The sequence below is a fragment of the Peromyscus californicus genome, unplaced genomic scaffold (assembly GCF_007827085.1).
Source record: "Peromyscus californicus insignis strain IS unplaced genomic scaffold, ASM782708v3 Scaffold_8__1_contigs__length_139910024, whole genome shotgun sequence".
In the NCBI taxonomy this organism is placed as follows: Eukaryota; Metazoa; Chordata; class Mammalia; order Rodentia; family Cricetidae; genus Peromyscus; species Peromyscus californicus.
In genome coordinates, this window is record NW_026294606.1 from 59102866 (window position 1) to 59118226 (window position 15361).

The following is a 15361-nucleotide window of genomic DNA, read 5'->3' on the forward strand; positions in this document are numbered from 1 at the left end:
AGAGATCCGCCTGCCTTTGAATCCCAAGTGCATTAAAGGCATGTGTCATCACCGCTTGGCCAGCCATAAGACTTTTAAAGTAGTAAGTTGTAGAACTAAATGTGTTTTATAGAGTACTTTGTTCTGCTAAAGTGGTTCCTACCTTTAAAATTAAGACCTATATAGATAGATTAATTGTACTTTAAGATTACAAATGCCATTCCTACCCAAATAATCAAACCCCAACACAAATCAGATCCTGTCCATGATATAAATCTCATCCTGCCAGTCATCTTTTTAAAAGTATTTAGATTGTGTTCCATTTGCTACCATCTAAAAATCTTAGCAGCACACAGTTCCCTTTGTGAGCTAGCATTTTTTCTTATCTTCTGCTGCCCTAACATACTAATCTGCAACCATGCTGTGGTACTTGAGTTTTCCAACACATTTGAAGCTATCCACTCCCATTCACACACTGTTTTACTGAATGTCCTTCTGGCCCACCAGCAGTACCACTTACATTTTGAGATTTACTTATCACTTGCTCTGGGGAATTTGTGTTATCGGCTGTCATAATCCTGTGCATATTTCTCTTGTGCTATTTATCATCTTGCTCTGTAATTGTGTGTGCATATATGTACCCTGTCCCAGGAGCCAAATGGATTATATTCATATTCTGCATAAGTACCTAATATGCTAACTGATTGGAGCATGCTGATTGTATTTGTATTACCCTAGGGTGTGGCCAAATTAGTATAGAAACTCAGGAAACAGTTGTCTAGTAAATGAGTGGATAGTCTACAAATAGTGGCTACTTACTGAATAAGTTCCTAAAATGCACTTTTTTGGAGTGCTTGCTTTTCTAACTAGGGAATCCCAAAGTGGTATTCATTCAATTGCACCTTGAAAATATGCCATGGCAGAATGATTTTCTAGCCTTTGCTTCTTTGCCTTCAAGCCCCTCCTCCGTTGTCCTTGAGTATATTGTTACTATTATGTTTAAGATATTATATTTTGTTACCTAGTTCCTGAACTAAAGGAAGATGTTGTGTACCTTTTGAGTTTTCAGAATATCCCCTGAATGCATGTTTACCTTTCATGCCAAAGAGTTCATGGATTTAAGCATTCCAAAGTGGCCAAGGGACCATTGTGCTTTCTTTCTTTTTCTATTGTATTTTATTTTTGAGGCAGGGTCTCTCTACATACCCCTAGCTTCCTACAGCTCTATGTAGGAAGGCCTCAAACTCACAGAGATCCATCTGTTTCTGCCTCATGAGTGCTGGTATTAAAGATATGGGTCATCATATCCAATATGAACCTTTTTCTTAATTACCCATTTTTTTCTGCAGTCAGTTTTCTTCCCTCCCCCAGCCTCCACCCCTCCTTTTTATGAGATTTTGATTGTCAGGTTCATTGCTCCCCATTTGGGTTTGGTGACTTGTTAGAAATGCTTATTTAAACAGACAGTTTTAGATTGTAGGGTTGTAGACTATCCACTCATTTACTAGACAACTGTTTCCTGAGTGTCTATACTATTTTGTCCCTACCTTATGGTAATACAATTACAATCAGGGTGCTCCAATCGGTTAGAACATTAGCATTTATGCAGAATATGAATATAATCAGTTTGTCTCCTGGGAAAGAGTATTTTAAGAAAATTGTTCTGTCATTGACGTGTCGAGTAGGTAGAACTCGAAGCCACAGCTCTGCTTTGTCTGCCCTTTTACCTTCCAAAGCTCCCCTGCAGACATCGTGGTTCACTCCTGTACTCCCAGCACACAGAAGGCTGAGACAGGAGGGTCACTGTGAGTTTGGGGCTAAGCTGTTTGATATAATGAGTTCTGTGTCAGTGAATACTATATCCAGATCTTATCTCAATAAATCACTCATTGAACCACATAACAACTTTTTAGCTATCCTAGTCATGGTTAGAATAGTATAAAAAAATGAACATTTCATAAATCTTAAATCACTTTTTAAAAGTATATTGTGATTTTTCTATCTTGTCACTGGTTGTAGTGTCTCACTGTGCCTAATGTATAAATTAAAATGTAGCATAGTTAAGCTATACATAGGCAAAAACTAGTTTATGTGGGTTTGTTATTGTCCAAGTTTCCAGCATCCACTGAGGTTGGTATAATGTGCCTTCTGAGGCTAAAGGAGACCATTCTTCTGTTTTGTTTTTTGAGACAGGGTTTCTCTATGTAGCCCTGGCTCTTAATGGAACTCTATCTGTTGACCATGCTGGTTTCGAACTCAGAGATCTGAGTGCTGGGATTAAAGGTGTGCACCACCACACCTGGCAGGCAGGAGACCATTTTTTACTGATGTAGTTATAGAAAAAAAATACAGTTGGGGAAAAAAATATCTGAACTCTTTGGCAAAAAAAAGGGGGTCAAAGGGAGCATCAGAATGTGTTAGACTGAGACTATGAGGCATGTAGAATTTAAGATGGTTCTGTTTCTACACTGACAGTAATAAAGGTTTTGATGAGAAGTGAAATGTGTGCTTATTATTTAGTAAGAGGAAGAATGAATATGATTTTTCTTTTTTTGTGCATTACTGAAATTGTTTGTTTTTTGAGATAGGGCTTCTCTACATACCCTTTGACTGTCCTGGAATTCATTATATATACCAGGCTGGCCTCAAAAAAATTTTATTTCAAACTATATCTGTATATATTTTTTAATATTTTGAAAATAATCATGGACTTTCTTTCCAGTGATATGATTTGCTTTTGACTTTGTTTCAGATGGCCGAACAGACCCCATTTTGGATGATGTTGGTGAAGCCTTCCAACTTATGGGGGTTAATCTGCATGAACTAGAAGACTATATTCATAATATTGAACCTGTCACTTTCCCACATCAAATTCCTTCATTTCCTGTTAGCAAGAACAATGTCCTTCAGTTTCCTCAACCCGGAAGTAAAGATGCAGAGGAAAGAAAAGAATACATTCCCGATTACCTACCGCCCATCGTATCTTCTCAAGAAGGTTTGTGTCATTTAATCCTCTCGTATTAGTGACCACTTTGATGGAGTTTTCGTCTTTTTAGCATTCCATACTCTACTAACACGAACATTCTAGAAGTTCAGTCTCAGCGTTTTAAAGTGATTTACAAATTATTCTAACCCTTTAACGGACACGCTTACAACTGGTGTTGTTAGGCAGAGTCTTGGTGTGATCAAGGTTTTTTGTGATGAGGCATTTCTCTCTTTTGTAACTTGTAGATAGGAGAGAACAGAATGTGACCACATGGAATCTTCTTGGTACATGTTTTATACAAGAATGAGATATTGAGTTAGACCTTCGAAACAAGAAGGGAACCTTAGGTATCTCCTCTCCTCCCATGATTTGATTACTGAAGAGCTGAATGCACCACTGTGTACGTGGGGATAATGAGTGCATTATGAGCACTTGTTGATATGAGGCCTAGCTCCGTGGCTTTTTTTTTTTTTTTTAGGATGAGTAGAAATACTTTTCTCTGGACCATTTAGAATTTTTGATTATAAAGAGGGTGGAGATGTAGCTCAGTAAGTTGGTAGAGTGCTTTCTTGCAATATAGGAAGCCTTGAGTTCAACCCCAAGCACTGTATAAAGTCAGGCATGATGGCACATACCTGTAATGCCAATATCCAGGAGGTAGAAGAAGGAGGATCAGAAATTCAAGGTCATCCAAGGCTATATGGTGAGTTAAGGCCAGCCTGGGCTACATGAGACCCTGTCTCAAAGAAAAGGCAGGCAAGCAGCTAGCTGGCTGGAAGGAAAGCTAGTTGGTTTCCAAGGTAAACAGGTTCACAGAGACGGAAAATGAATGGCATTTGCTAAGGCCGAGGGGAGTAAGGAATGGAGATTTATGTTTACTGAGAATGGAGTCTGTGTTTGGTAAGACAATACATTGTAGAGACTGGTGATGGTAATGGTTGTATGAGAATGTGAATATACTCAGTACCACAGAACTGTACACTAAAAAGTGGTTCAAATGGCCTGTGCATGTACTCATACAGTATTTATACCTTGTGAGTGGCCTGTTTCACATAGCATAATGTCTTAATCCTTGTCTCCAGTGTTCATGTGTCAGCATTGTCCACTTTGTTCTGTTTTTGTTTATTGAGACATAGTTCTGGCTCTCCTGGACCTCAGTGTAGACCAGGCTGGACTCAAACTCAGAGATCCTTCTACCTCTGCCTTCTGGAGTGCTGGGATTAAAAGCAAGAGCCACCATGCCTGCTACATTGTCTGGTTTTTAAGGCTGGGTGATGTGATATTTGCATATTCCACATCTATTTCACCACGTCTTAATAGAAATTGGTTGTTTTTACCTATCACTTCCTGTGAGTAAGGCTGTTATGACCATATGAGCATTGAGTGTAAATCCTTGTCTATGTTTGTGCCTTCAATTTTCTTGGGTGTATACCCAGAAGTGGATATGCTGTATTGGAATGAAATACATAATACAGAATTTTGTTTGTTTGAGTGCTGGGCATTGAAGTCAGGGATTTGCACATGCTTCTCTGCTGAGCAACCCATCCACTTGTAAAGTTTTATTATATTCTGTTTGTGTGTGTGTGTGTGTGTGTGTGTGTGTGTGTGTGTGTGTGTGTGACCACAGCACGTGTGTAGAGATCATTATTCGTTCTTTCCTTCAATTATGTGGGTCCTGGGCATCAAAGCCAGGTCATCAGGCTTAGCAGCAAGCTCCCTTACCTGCTGAGCCATCTCTCCTACCCCAGTGTACAGCTAATTTTTGAAGAATCACACCACTATTTTCCAAAGCGACTGACATCATTTACCTTCCAACGAGGAATGGCCAAAAGCTGCAGTTTCTTACAGTTCATTTTGTATAATCTCCTGTTCCCCAGTTTTTGAAGTATTATGTGCTTTTCATGGACTAGGCTTAAACTTGGAGTAGGGCGTTTTACAATCCATGTGGCCGCGATGCCTGTCTGAAAACTGGACAAACAGTGGAGCTGTAGAGTTTCTTGGTGGATTGATGGGTTGCCGTCAGACCTGGTTCTAGTGTGTAGTGTATTCTACTGCAAAGTACTAGTGCTGCAATGCATCATCCTGAGAAGGAAGCCCCGCCCATGCTGGCAGTAGCCATGGTAGACATTGAAGGTACTTATGTTATGGTAAGCTTGCTTTCTTTCCTTTTCTTGGGAGGTGGTGACCGATGTAAATCTGGTTAGAATTGGGGTGTGGGTGTGTACATGCCAGTGGAAACCAGAGGAAGATGTCAGCTGTCCCACTCTTCATTGTCTGCCTTATCCCTCCTTGAGGCGTGGCTTTGCATTGAACCTGGAGTTGACTGCTCTTCGGCTGGCCTGGCTGCCCAGTGATCGATCCTCCTTTGTTCTGCAACCCACAGTACTAGGGTTATAGGTGTACACGGCACACCCAGCTTTTTACAGGGTGCTGGGTGTCCAAGTTTAGGTACTCATTCCTGCCCAGCAAGTATACTTCCCCACTGAGCCATCTGTCTCCCCTTCAAGGTAACTTCTTAAAAGTTCTCATCGTTCTCTATCTGTAAGAGACAGACTGCTCGGTAGCTCAGCACCTTCTCTTTAAGTTCTTGTGGAGGAAAACAAAAACAAAAACGAAGAAGAAGAAGATCTTGTGGAGGAATACCGAGTGGAGCAAGGAGTTAGTGACACAGGGCAGAGAGTGGTGTGCCAAAGAACGCACTCCATCCACCTGGTGGTCCTGAACGGAGCTGAGCATCACTTGTCCTCTCAGGCCGCTTAGAAGTCCAGCTTTCTCTGCTCTCTGGGCCTACTGCTGTCGTATCAGACTGTGAACCCCAGGGCATACCTCAGCCATCGCCGCTTTCCTTAGTAACTGCTGAGCATTCTGCACACCTCCACCTTTGATTTATTGTGTTTATGACCTTTATTTACAGTTGGGGAAATCCCACTTAGATGTAGTTCTCTTTAAACCCTTGATTGTTTAATGATAGTGGATTTTTAGCATAGAAACCCACTTTTGATATATCTGCTTTAAACAGACATTATTACTTTTAAAATGTTACTAGTGCATCTAAATACCAATATTAATGAAGGATTTGGGGGTGGGGCAGTGGCCAGGTAGTAATTGGATTGACTAGAATTCTATTGTCTCCTTTAGTAAGGCTGTGTGAGGTGGTCCTGGAATTCCTTTCTTGTTGATGTTGATAAATGTGGTTACTTAAAGATCCAAGATATCTTCATGAAGATTGTACTAAGAATCCATGACCTGCATGTCCTCTTATCCTGTGAAAATTAATCCTTGTATGTCTGTGAAGTTTTTATCTCCCAGTGTACTTAGTAGTACACAAAATTTGTAATTGTGTTCTGAAAGCATGAATGAAACTCAAATGCTAGGAAGAAACAAGGAATTAGAGCAAGAAACTAAAAAAAAAAAAAAAAAAAAAAGATACTAATATATTAGTAATCAACACATCAATTTTTAAAAAAAATTTATTTATGTTTATTTAGTTTGTTAGTTTTTTTTTAATTTAATTTTTTTTTTTTTTTTTTTTTTTTTTTGAGGCAGGGTTTCTCTGTGTAACAGTGCTAGCTGTCCTGGTACTTGCTTTGTAGACCAGGCTGGCCTCGAACTCACAGAGATCCACCTGCCTCTGCCTCCAAAGTGCTGGGATTAAAGGCATGTGCCGCCACCACCTGGCTCATCAATGGTTTTTAAAATGATGTGATCACTAGTTTTATATTAGTGAATAAGATCGAGGCCAAGTTAGCGACCAAGATTTACGTGTATTGTCATGCATATGGCCTGTGACTGAGCTAGACCAGTCCCTCCTCCCCCTCTCTCCCTCTCCATAATTGCTTTGTTTGCTTGTTTGTTTGTTTGTGGGTTGGTTTTGCCTGTTTCCTTTGAGGTAGGTAGGGTTCTCATACTATAACCCAAACGAACATGGACTTCACTATGTAACCCAGGCCGGCTTTAAACTGATGAACAGGCTTCTCTGGTGCTGGGATTGCAGGTATCCTTTCTAGTGTAAAAACTTCAGCCCATATTCATTGTACCTTTTAAAACTTTCTAAATTGAACTATTTTGCAGTTTTCTTACTTACTACCTACTAGACCGCCTACTTAATAGTTAAGTTGCTTAATAATTTGAGAAGGAAGGGTTTTTTTTTTTAAGAATTGGATTTATGCCAGGCAGTGGCGCCTTTAATCCCAGCATTCAGGAGGCAGAGGCAAGTGGATCTCTATGAGTTAGAGGCCGGCCTGGTCTACAGAGTGAATTCCAGGACAGCCAGGATTCTCTATCCATTACATAGAGAAATCTTGTCTCGTAAACCAAAGGGGAAAAAAGAAAAAACTGGATATAGGGGGCCAAGAGTGTAGCCTAGTGGTTAGAACATTTGCTTTGAGTCTGCAGAGCCCCAGAGTCAGTCTCCAGCACTTCAGAAAACAACAAAGACAGCAACAAATAAGGAAGAGGCAAGACATTTGGACCAGAAAATCCTGGGTTTGTTTTCCTTTATTTTTATTTGATGTAATACAATTCCTATAAAGTTGAGGCTATCATATTTAAATGCTGCCAAATAAATGTAGTTAAAATATCAGCTTTAGTAGTAAGTAGTGAAAATACATGAGAAAAAAGAAACATTTTCTTGATTATTTGAAGTGAAATGATCTCACTTAAAATTTTTTTGGCATTAGAAACCATAAACTTAGCTGGGTATGGTGGTGCATGCCTTTAGTCTCAGCACTTGGGAGGCAGAGGCAGGCAGATTTTTGAGTTCAAGGCCAGCCTGGTCTACAAAGCGAGTTCCAGGTCAGTCAGGGCTACACAGAGAAACCCTGTTTCAAAAACCCAAGGGGGAAGGGAGGGGAGAAAGAATAAAAGAAACTGTAACAACTAAAAGAGAAACCACTACATTTATTTATTTATTTTTTACTTTATGTGTTTTACTGCCTGTATGTCTGTGTGCCCAGTCCCTGTAGATGCCTTCAGATTCTCTAGAGCTAGAGATAACAGTGATAAGCTGCTATGTATAGGGTGCTGCAAATTTGAAGAGCAGCCAGTGCTTCAGCTCCCTGTTCTTACTTATTTGAGATAAAGTCTCTCTTCATTGCCTAGGCTGGTCTTGAACTCCGGGTGTAAGTGAGTCTCCCACTAAAAGTATACAAGAGTTGCCTTCTCTCGAATCATTGCCAACACTTATGCATTATCTGTCTGATAATAGCCTTTCTCAACCAATGTGAGATAATGTGAATGCAGTTTATATTTCCCTAAAGATTAGTGATGTTGAGCATATTTAAATGTATATGTTAATATCCATGTGGCTTCTTAGAAATACCCTTTGTGGTCATGCAGATATCTCTAGTTCAAGATCAGGACTATAGGGATTTTACTTGTTTATTCTATATCAATATGTGTTTTATGTAAACTAACAGTTCCAGTTCTCAGGGATAACGAAGATCATAGCATTAGAATATTCTATAATTGCTCGTTTTCTTATCTCAGAGTACACATCGTATTGATACTGTCATTTATGATTACTAAAGCGGGTAAAAGCATTTTGTATTGTTTTGTTTGCACACACTATCTTATCCAAGTTTTGAGAAAGCTATTTTGTGTATACACTGCCAGGTCATGTAGCTGCTTTCTTGTCTTTTCCCACCTTGTTGCCCAGGTTTTGAGTGTCTGTTATTTGTGTGTCTCTCAACTTTTGATTGTTGGGGTGTTATTTTTAGTATTTAATCGCTTTTTGCTTTAAAAAATTGCAAGTGTGGTTACAGAAGCTCCTTTGAATTACTATGGAGTTACTTCCCAATGAACATATTGTAACCTGAACATATCATAAATTAAAATGCATGTATAGGCAAACCCACAGAGCCCCTGGAGAGAATCCTGTTTAGCCAGTGACCCGGGGGTGGGGCTTCTTGGCTTTGCTCAGCAACTGAAGAAAGTATTGAACATCCAAACCTCGAAGTACAATGCCTCCTTTGCCATCATCATAACGTCTAAAAATCCTAAGCTGAACCGTTGCTTTAGTCAAGGCTGGCAGTAGTGTTGGTGACCTTCTAGGAGGTTCAAGGTGGTTTCTCCAGCTCCACAGTGCGCCCTCTTCTGTTGCTTTTGTGTAATGCCCCCAATACTGTGACTTTTCCATCCCTGTTCCCCCATGCTTTTATCTGGATCTTTTCTTTTCCTTCAAGTTAGTTTTCCTAGTGCTCTTGAAAGATTAGTGTCTATATATTACTTTAAATTATAATTTTGCATTTTGAGGGAAAGCAAAGTATGTACCCAAACTATAAGTATTGGTGATTTTTAACTTTAGTGTACAATAAGGATGAAGAATATGAATGTTCTTTTTTTGTTTAAGTATGTGGGGTAAGATGGTTCAGTTAGCAAATCCTGGTACTGTTGAGCGGGGAGGACTCGAGGGATGTGTTCCCCTGCAGACCTAATAGACCTACTTTACAGCCATCAGGAGAATGATCATAGGAAAGAGCACAGTTAGGGCATGCTTCATGGATAGATCTGGTTATAGAGTTTTTCTAGAGAATCCACTACACAGGGAGCCAATGTTTCACAGTTGGGAGACTGTGAGTGATCAAAATGTAAATATAACGACCTTAAAGAAATTGTCCAGATGTTGAGTTAAAGTTTACAGTAAGGGAATATTCCAATACCTTTTATGCTTTTTGAAAAAATAGGAGTCAGATAGAGTTTAAGATTATGTAATATGCCAAGGACCTTGGGCCCAGGGCAGACACGGGTGTTTGTTCTGAGCAGCAGATGCGCTTGCTGTACAGCAGATGGCCGGAGAGCTGGGCTACTGACGTGTCTTCCATGTGTCAGACATCCACTGTGACCCAGGCTGGGGACAGAGGTTCTGTCCCCCATCTCTGAATTTAGTGGAAGTATTTAAAGATGGCCCTGCTTTCATTGTAGGGTAGTGGCCTCATATCCTTTCAGTTGTTTATTTGTTTTCTTTCTCTGAGGTAGGGTCTAGCTAGGTAGCCGAGGCTAGCCTGAACTTGCAGTCTTCCTGCCTCTATTGCCTGAGTACTAGGACACTGGCATATGCCACTGTGTGTGACTCTTTCAGTTCTTAAGCAGAAATTACTGAAAATCTAAAATCAGTTCTGTTACAGACGATTAAGTGTTAAGTCTTGAGGTTTTGGGATTCAAGTTTCAGGTTATCTGTCTAACTGCATTTGTACCTGATGCTACAGTGTCTACTGTTAACATGTGATTTTCGCTGTACTGATTGATAGCTTGGCATTCACTGCAACAGGACAGTACATAGCCATTGTTTTTTCTCTCAAATATGATAGACCTCATAAATAGAAATAATTATGATTGAACTGGGAAAATTATTTGATCTGGTAAACTGGGGGATAATTACTTCCTTGGGATTATAATTGAATGACATAGGTTATCTTGGATGTGTTTTTCTGAAAATAGGTTCACAATTACCATTATTTTTCCTGAAAATCTATAGTGGGTATAATGATTGACCTAACACATAGCTTCAGAACCACGGTACAGTTAGTATATCTGTAATTATGTCTCCCCCTGAACCTTTCTAACCTGGGAGTAACAACAGCGTATAAAGTGAAGCACATAGTAGGGCTTAGCTTGCTTCTGCTTGGCGGAGTCTTCTGCGTTCTGCCTGAAGGGTCTTCTACTTCTGCTCTCCCACAGAAACGTCTTTGCACTTCCACTTCCACAGACCAGAGTCTAACTTGGTCCTGGAAAGGTAGTTAGTCCCGTAAGAAAAATGAAGCTACGTGAGAGTGTATTATCACTTTCTATATTTGTTTCCCACTGGTTTGTAATAATAGACTTATTTTTAGTAATCGTTTCTTTTATAGTTTTTAGTTTTTTTTGAAACCACTGGATATATTTAAGATTTTTTTTTAGTTAGTTATTTGCATCTTATTTTACCAAAGAGGAAAAAAAGCAGGTAATGCTCCCTCTCTGTGCCTCTCCTCTTACCCTGCTGTACTCTGTCTCTCTGTCTCCCCTCTTGTTCTCACTCTCTCTCACACTCTATGACAAGTTATATGTGCTGCTAGTTAACTTTTGGCAATTGGTGCATTGTGCATTACAATACCCCGTGTGGGAGGTGTATATTTTCCCTCATTTCTTCAGGCTTGGCTTCAACTAACAATTGTGTTTTTTTGTTTTTGTTTTTTTGAGACTGGGTTTCTCTGTATAGCCCTGGCTGTCCTAGAACTCTTTCTGTAGATGAAGTTGGCCTCAAACTCACAGAGATCCACCTGCCTCTGCCTCCTGAGTGCTGGGATTAAAGGCATACTTCACCACTGCCAGGCTCAACTACAATTTTTAATAAAATGTTATATAGTCAGAATATATCGATATACACTGATATTGCTGTGTTATCTCATTGGAGATGTAATGCACTGTGATGTAAGTAGGAAAATTGGTCCTTTTGGAATGTGGAGGTGACTGCAGTTCCGTAGGTGGCACCTTCCCTTTCTTGTTGATATCAATAAATATCCAATCAAGTGCCAGAGGGTTTTAAAATTGTGAGTAAAAGCAGCTTCAGCTGTTTATTCACGACTTGTTTTAGACCTTCTCATTTCCATTTTCCCATTTAGCTATGTGGAGTTTTTCTGGGATGATCACATGTAAATCTGTTGAACATGTGTCTGCCTTGAGGAAACATCTGCATTAGAACAGGTCCCTGTTAGCAAAGTCCCATGTTGTCCTTTCAGAACTCAAGTTTCCTTTCCAAAGCTTAAAATTATTATCCATTGTCAGCTTCTTTTTCTTATATGCTTTGTTTTTTAAGCATTATCATCCAGTTTGAGCAAAGGGCATGTTAGAAATGAACTCATTCTCCCATTCTAAAGCAGCAGATTTCCTTCTTTATGTGGCCCCCTCTCTCCTATATGAAAGAGTATTTGGGTGATGGAGTCATGTCTCTTCCCTTCTTAGACTCCAGCTGTGTGTTGTGGTGTTTACTTGTGGCCCTGTTTTTCTTTATTCTTTGTACGTTTTAAGCACTGTACCCTAATTTACTTAGCTAGTCTCTTATCGTTGGGCATTTGCCTTATTTTAAGATGTCACAGCCTCACGGCATTGCTCCCTGTGTACATTTTTCTTTCGTATTGTTTCCTTGTGACAAATTCTCAGGAGTTTGGGGGTCAAGGGTATGAACCTGTTTCTGATTTTTGACACATCTTACACTCTGGTTTCCAAAAGCATTGCATCAGTGTACAGAGCCACAGTGAATGTGTGATTGGACCACATTCCAGCAGTCTCACTAAATGAATTTCAAAGCCTCTTTTTCCCCCCTGGTAGCTTAGATTAGACATTTTTGGAGACAGGGTCATTTGTCTTTCAAGCTTTAACTTAAAATGTAGTAACTACCAAAAACCTTAACACCCCTGCCCCCGGCTAGAATTATGGTCACTCAGGAGATTTGATTGTCCTCAGCGTTCCTATGTACTTCTGTAAGTGTGCATGCATGCATGTGTGCGTGCGTGCGTGCGTGCGTGCGTGTGTGTGTGTGTGTGTGTGTGTGTGTAGTGCTCATTTTAGTATAGCTTACCATATATGATTTTACATGCTGCATTTCCCATGTGATTAATTCACAGCTACTCTGTGCTAGCCATTGACTATTTTCTGTTTGCTGGACAGTTGGGAGGCCCTGGTTAATGGTCAATATGGTAAGTGGACTGATCCGGTTTGAGTGGACCATTAGTCATGATCAGCTGTGTTGGCGGAAGATTTGTGTTTGAGATATGTAGTATTATCGAGTTAAGCAAGTTTGTTGGGTAATTTTATCTGGAATGCTTACTTAGTAAATATTTGTGCATATATACCTAAAGAATTAGCCACTCAGATTTAAAGTGAAGGTTGAGAGGTCTCTGAGATAAAGGTGAAGAATATTGTTCTGTGTTGCTGGATAGTCTCTTCAACCACCATTGCAAATGGCCACATGACAGGCCGTCCCCGTGTTAAACAATCACAGGTCCAGTAACACAGGACAGTCATTCATTCAATCACAGGTCCAGTAACACAGGACAGTCATTCATTCAATCACAGTTCAGTAACACAGGACAGTCATTCATTCAGTCAGTTCCAGTAACACAGGACAGTCATTCATTTCATCCTCCCACCTCAGCCAAGCCTTCTAAATTGGTAGCTGTTTTATTTGCATTTTCTGCTTTTATGTTTTTTTTTTTCTTTTCTTTTTTCTCATGAGACAGTGTCTCATCTCTCCAGGCTGGCCCTGAACTCACTGAGGATGACTTTGAACTCCTGCTTCTACCTCTCAAATGTGGGATTATAGACAAGCATCTCTCACCCAACTATTCGTAGTTTGTTTGATATTATCATTAAGCATAACTTGGGCAAAATGATTTTAATCTTTGATGCACTGGTAGAGTCCATGGACTCCAGTTTTTCTTTTCTTTCATTTTGTGCAGTTTTGATATTTGTAAGGATTAGAATTTCATGGTTTGTATTATTCCTTAGAGATCATAAAAGAGCAAAGAAAGATTTACTTCTTGTGGCCTTTGGATTATTTTGTAAGTTGAAGGCAGAATTAAGTTTAGGAGATCATATTTTCACAAACCTTCAAATATTTTCTATTATTTTCGTAGAAATTATTATACATCAACTATTTTCAAGTATGCCTTAAAAATGTAAAATGTCGCTGGGCGGTGGTGGCGCACGCCTTTAATCCCAGCACTCGGGAGGCAGAGCCAGGCGGATCTCTGTGAGTTCGAGGCCAGCCTGGGCTACCAAGTGAGTCCCAGGAAAGGCGCAAAGCTACACAGAGAAACCCTGTCTCGAAAAACCAAAAAAAAAAAAATGTAAAATGTCAATAAAATGAAAAATTAAGTTGTTTAAAGAAAGGTGAACCAAAAGTGAAATAAATTGTTTCCTCTATTTTTCTGACTTGGCTCTGAGACTATCCTATATCAAGAATGTATTTAAAAAGAATGGAGAATGGGCTTGATGGTGTTGCCTGGAATCTTAGTCAATGTGGTGTACATAGCAAGTTTCAGGACAGCCAGTGCCACAGAGAGAAACCCTATTTCAGAAACAAAACAAAAAGCAAAAACAGACTAGGAAATTATTATTTGTCTGTTTTTCCTTTGTTCTATACAGCTGTGATGTTTAACTATTTTATTTTCCATGTATAATAAAAAGGAGAAAGCTGATTTGTTTCACAGTTATTAGAAAAACCACCACAAGGACATGGAGAGAATCAAGAGTAAGTATTCTTCCAGGGAACTGAGTTCTGTTCCCAGCTCACAGTCTTCTATAACTATACCTTTAGGGTACCAGAAGCCTTCCTCTGTCCCCTAGGACACCTGCACTCCTGTGTACATACCTCCACACAGACACACATACACATAATTAGATGGTAAAATAAATCTTTTTTTTTTTTTTTTAGATTTTTCAAGACAGGTTTCTCTGTATAACAGCTCTGGCTGTCTTGGAACTCACTTTGTAGACCAGGCTGGCCTTGAATATACAGAGGTCCGCCTGGCTCTGCCTCCTGAGTGCTGGGATTAAAGGCATGCACCACCACTCCCAGCTAAAATAAAAATATTTTTTTAAATAAAAGAAATTTTTAAAAAAAAAAAAGAAAGAAGTCAAAATAAATGCAGAGGCAGTGTTCCAGGCTTAGTGGTAACGATGATGTAAGCGGCACTGCAGAAGTCTGCAGATGATAGCATCCCACAGGGGTTTTTGAAGTTCAAGAATTTGAATTTTTTATTTATAGGAACACACAAGTATAATCTCTATTATTTCAACATTATATTTGAAACATTATATATATTTCAACAAGAAAGGTGGTGGTGGTGCACACCTTTAATCCCAGCACTTGGGAGGCAGAGGCAGGCGGATCTCTGAGTTTGAGGCCAGTCTGATCTACAAATCGAGTTCCAGGACAGCCAGGACTGTTACACAAAGAAACCCTGTCTCAAAACCAAAAAAAAGAAAAAGGAAAAGAAAAAATAAAGATTTTATTATCAAAGAAGAATCTTGGGACAAGAACCTAAATTTTCTTACTTTGAAAAGATATGTAACAGTATAAAAAATATTTTATACAACAATATTTACATAGTAATGGTTAAAATACTTTATAGTAAAACATTTTGTTGATTTTTTTTTTTAAAGATTGTGTGTGTGAATATGTACACATGCGTGCGCAGGTACACTTGGAGACCTGAAATGGGCGTTTGATGCCCGGAGCTGAAGTTACAGGCCATTGTGAGTTGCTTTATAAAGGTGCTGAGAGCTGAACTGTGGTCCTCTGCAAGAGCAGCTTGTGCTCTTAACCACTGAGCCATCTCTCTCCAGCCTTGTAGTAAAATCTCTAATAAAATTGTTTTCATTGTCCTTTAGACACGCTTCTGTAAATTATATACAAAA

At 39.4% G+C, this 15361-nt stretch overlaps 1 protein-coding gene across 1 annotated transcript in view; it reads left to right on the forward strand.

Moving 5' to 3' along the window:
* The window catches only part of Taf3 (TATA-box binding protein associated factor 3), a 154353-nt gene that overhangs the window by 1346 nt on the left and 137646 nt on the right, over nt 1–15361 (forward strand). The window contains exon 2 of the mRNA XM_052727572.1: nt 2732–2974. Within this exon, the coding sequence (XP_052583532.1) occupies nt 2732–2974 (243 nt within the window). The remainder of the gene's footprint in view (nt 1–2731; nt 2975–15361) is intronic.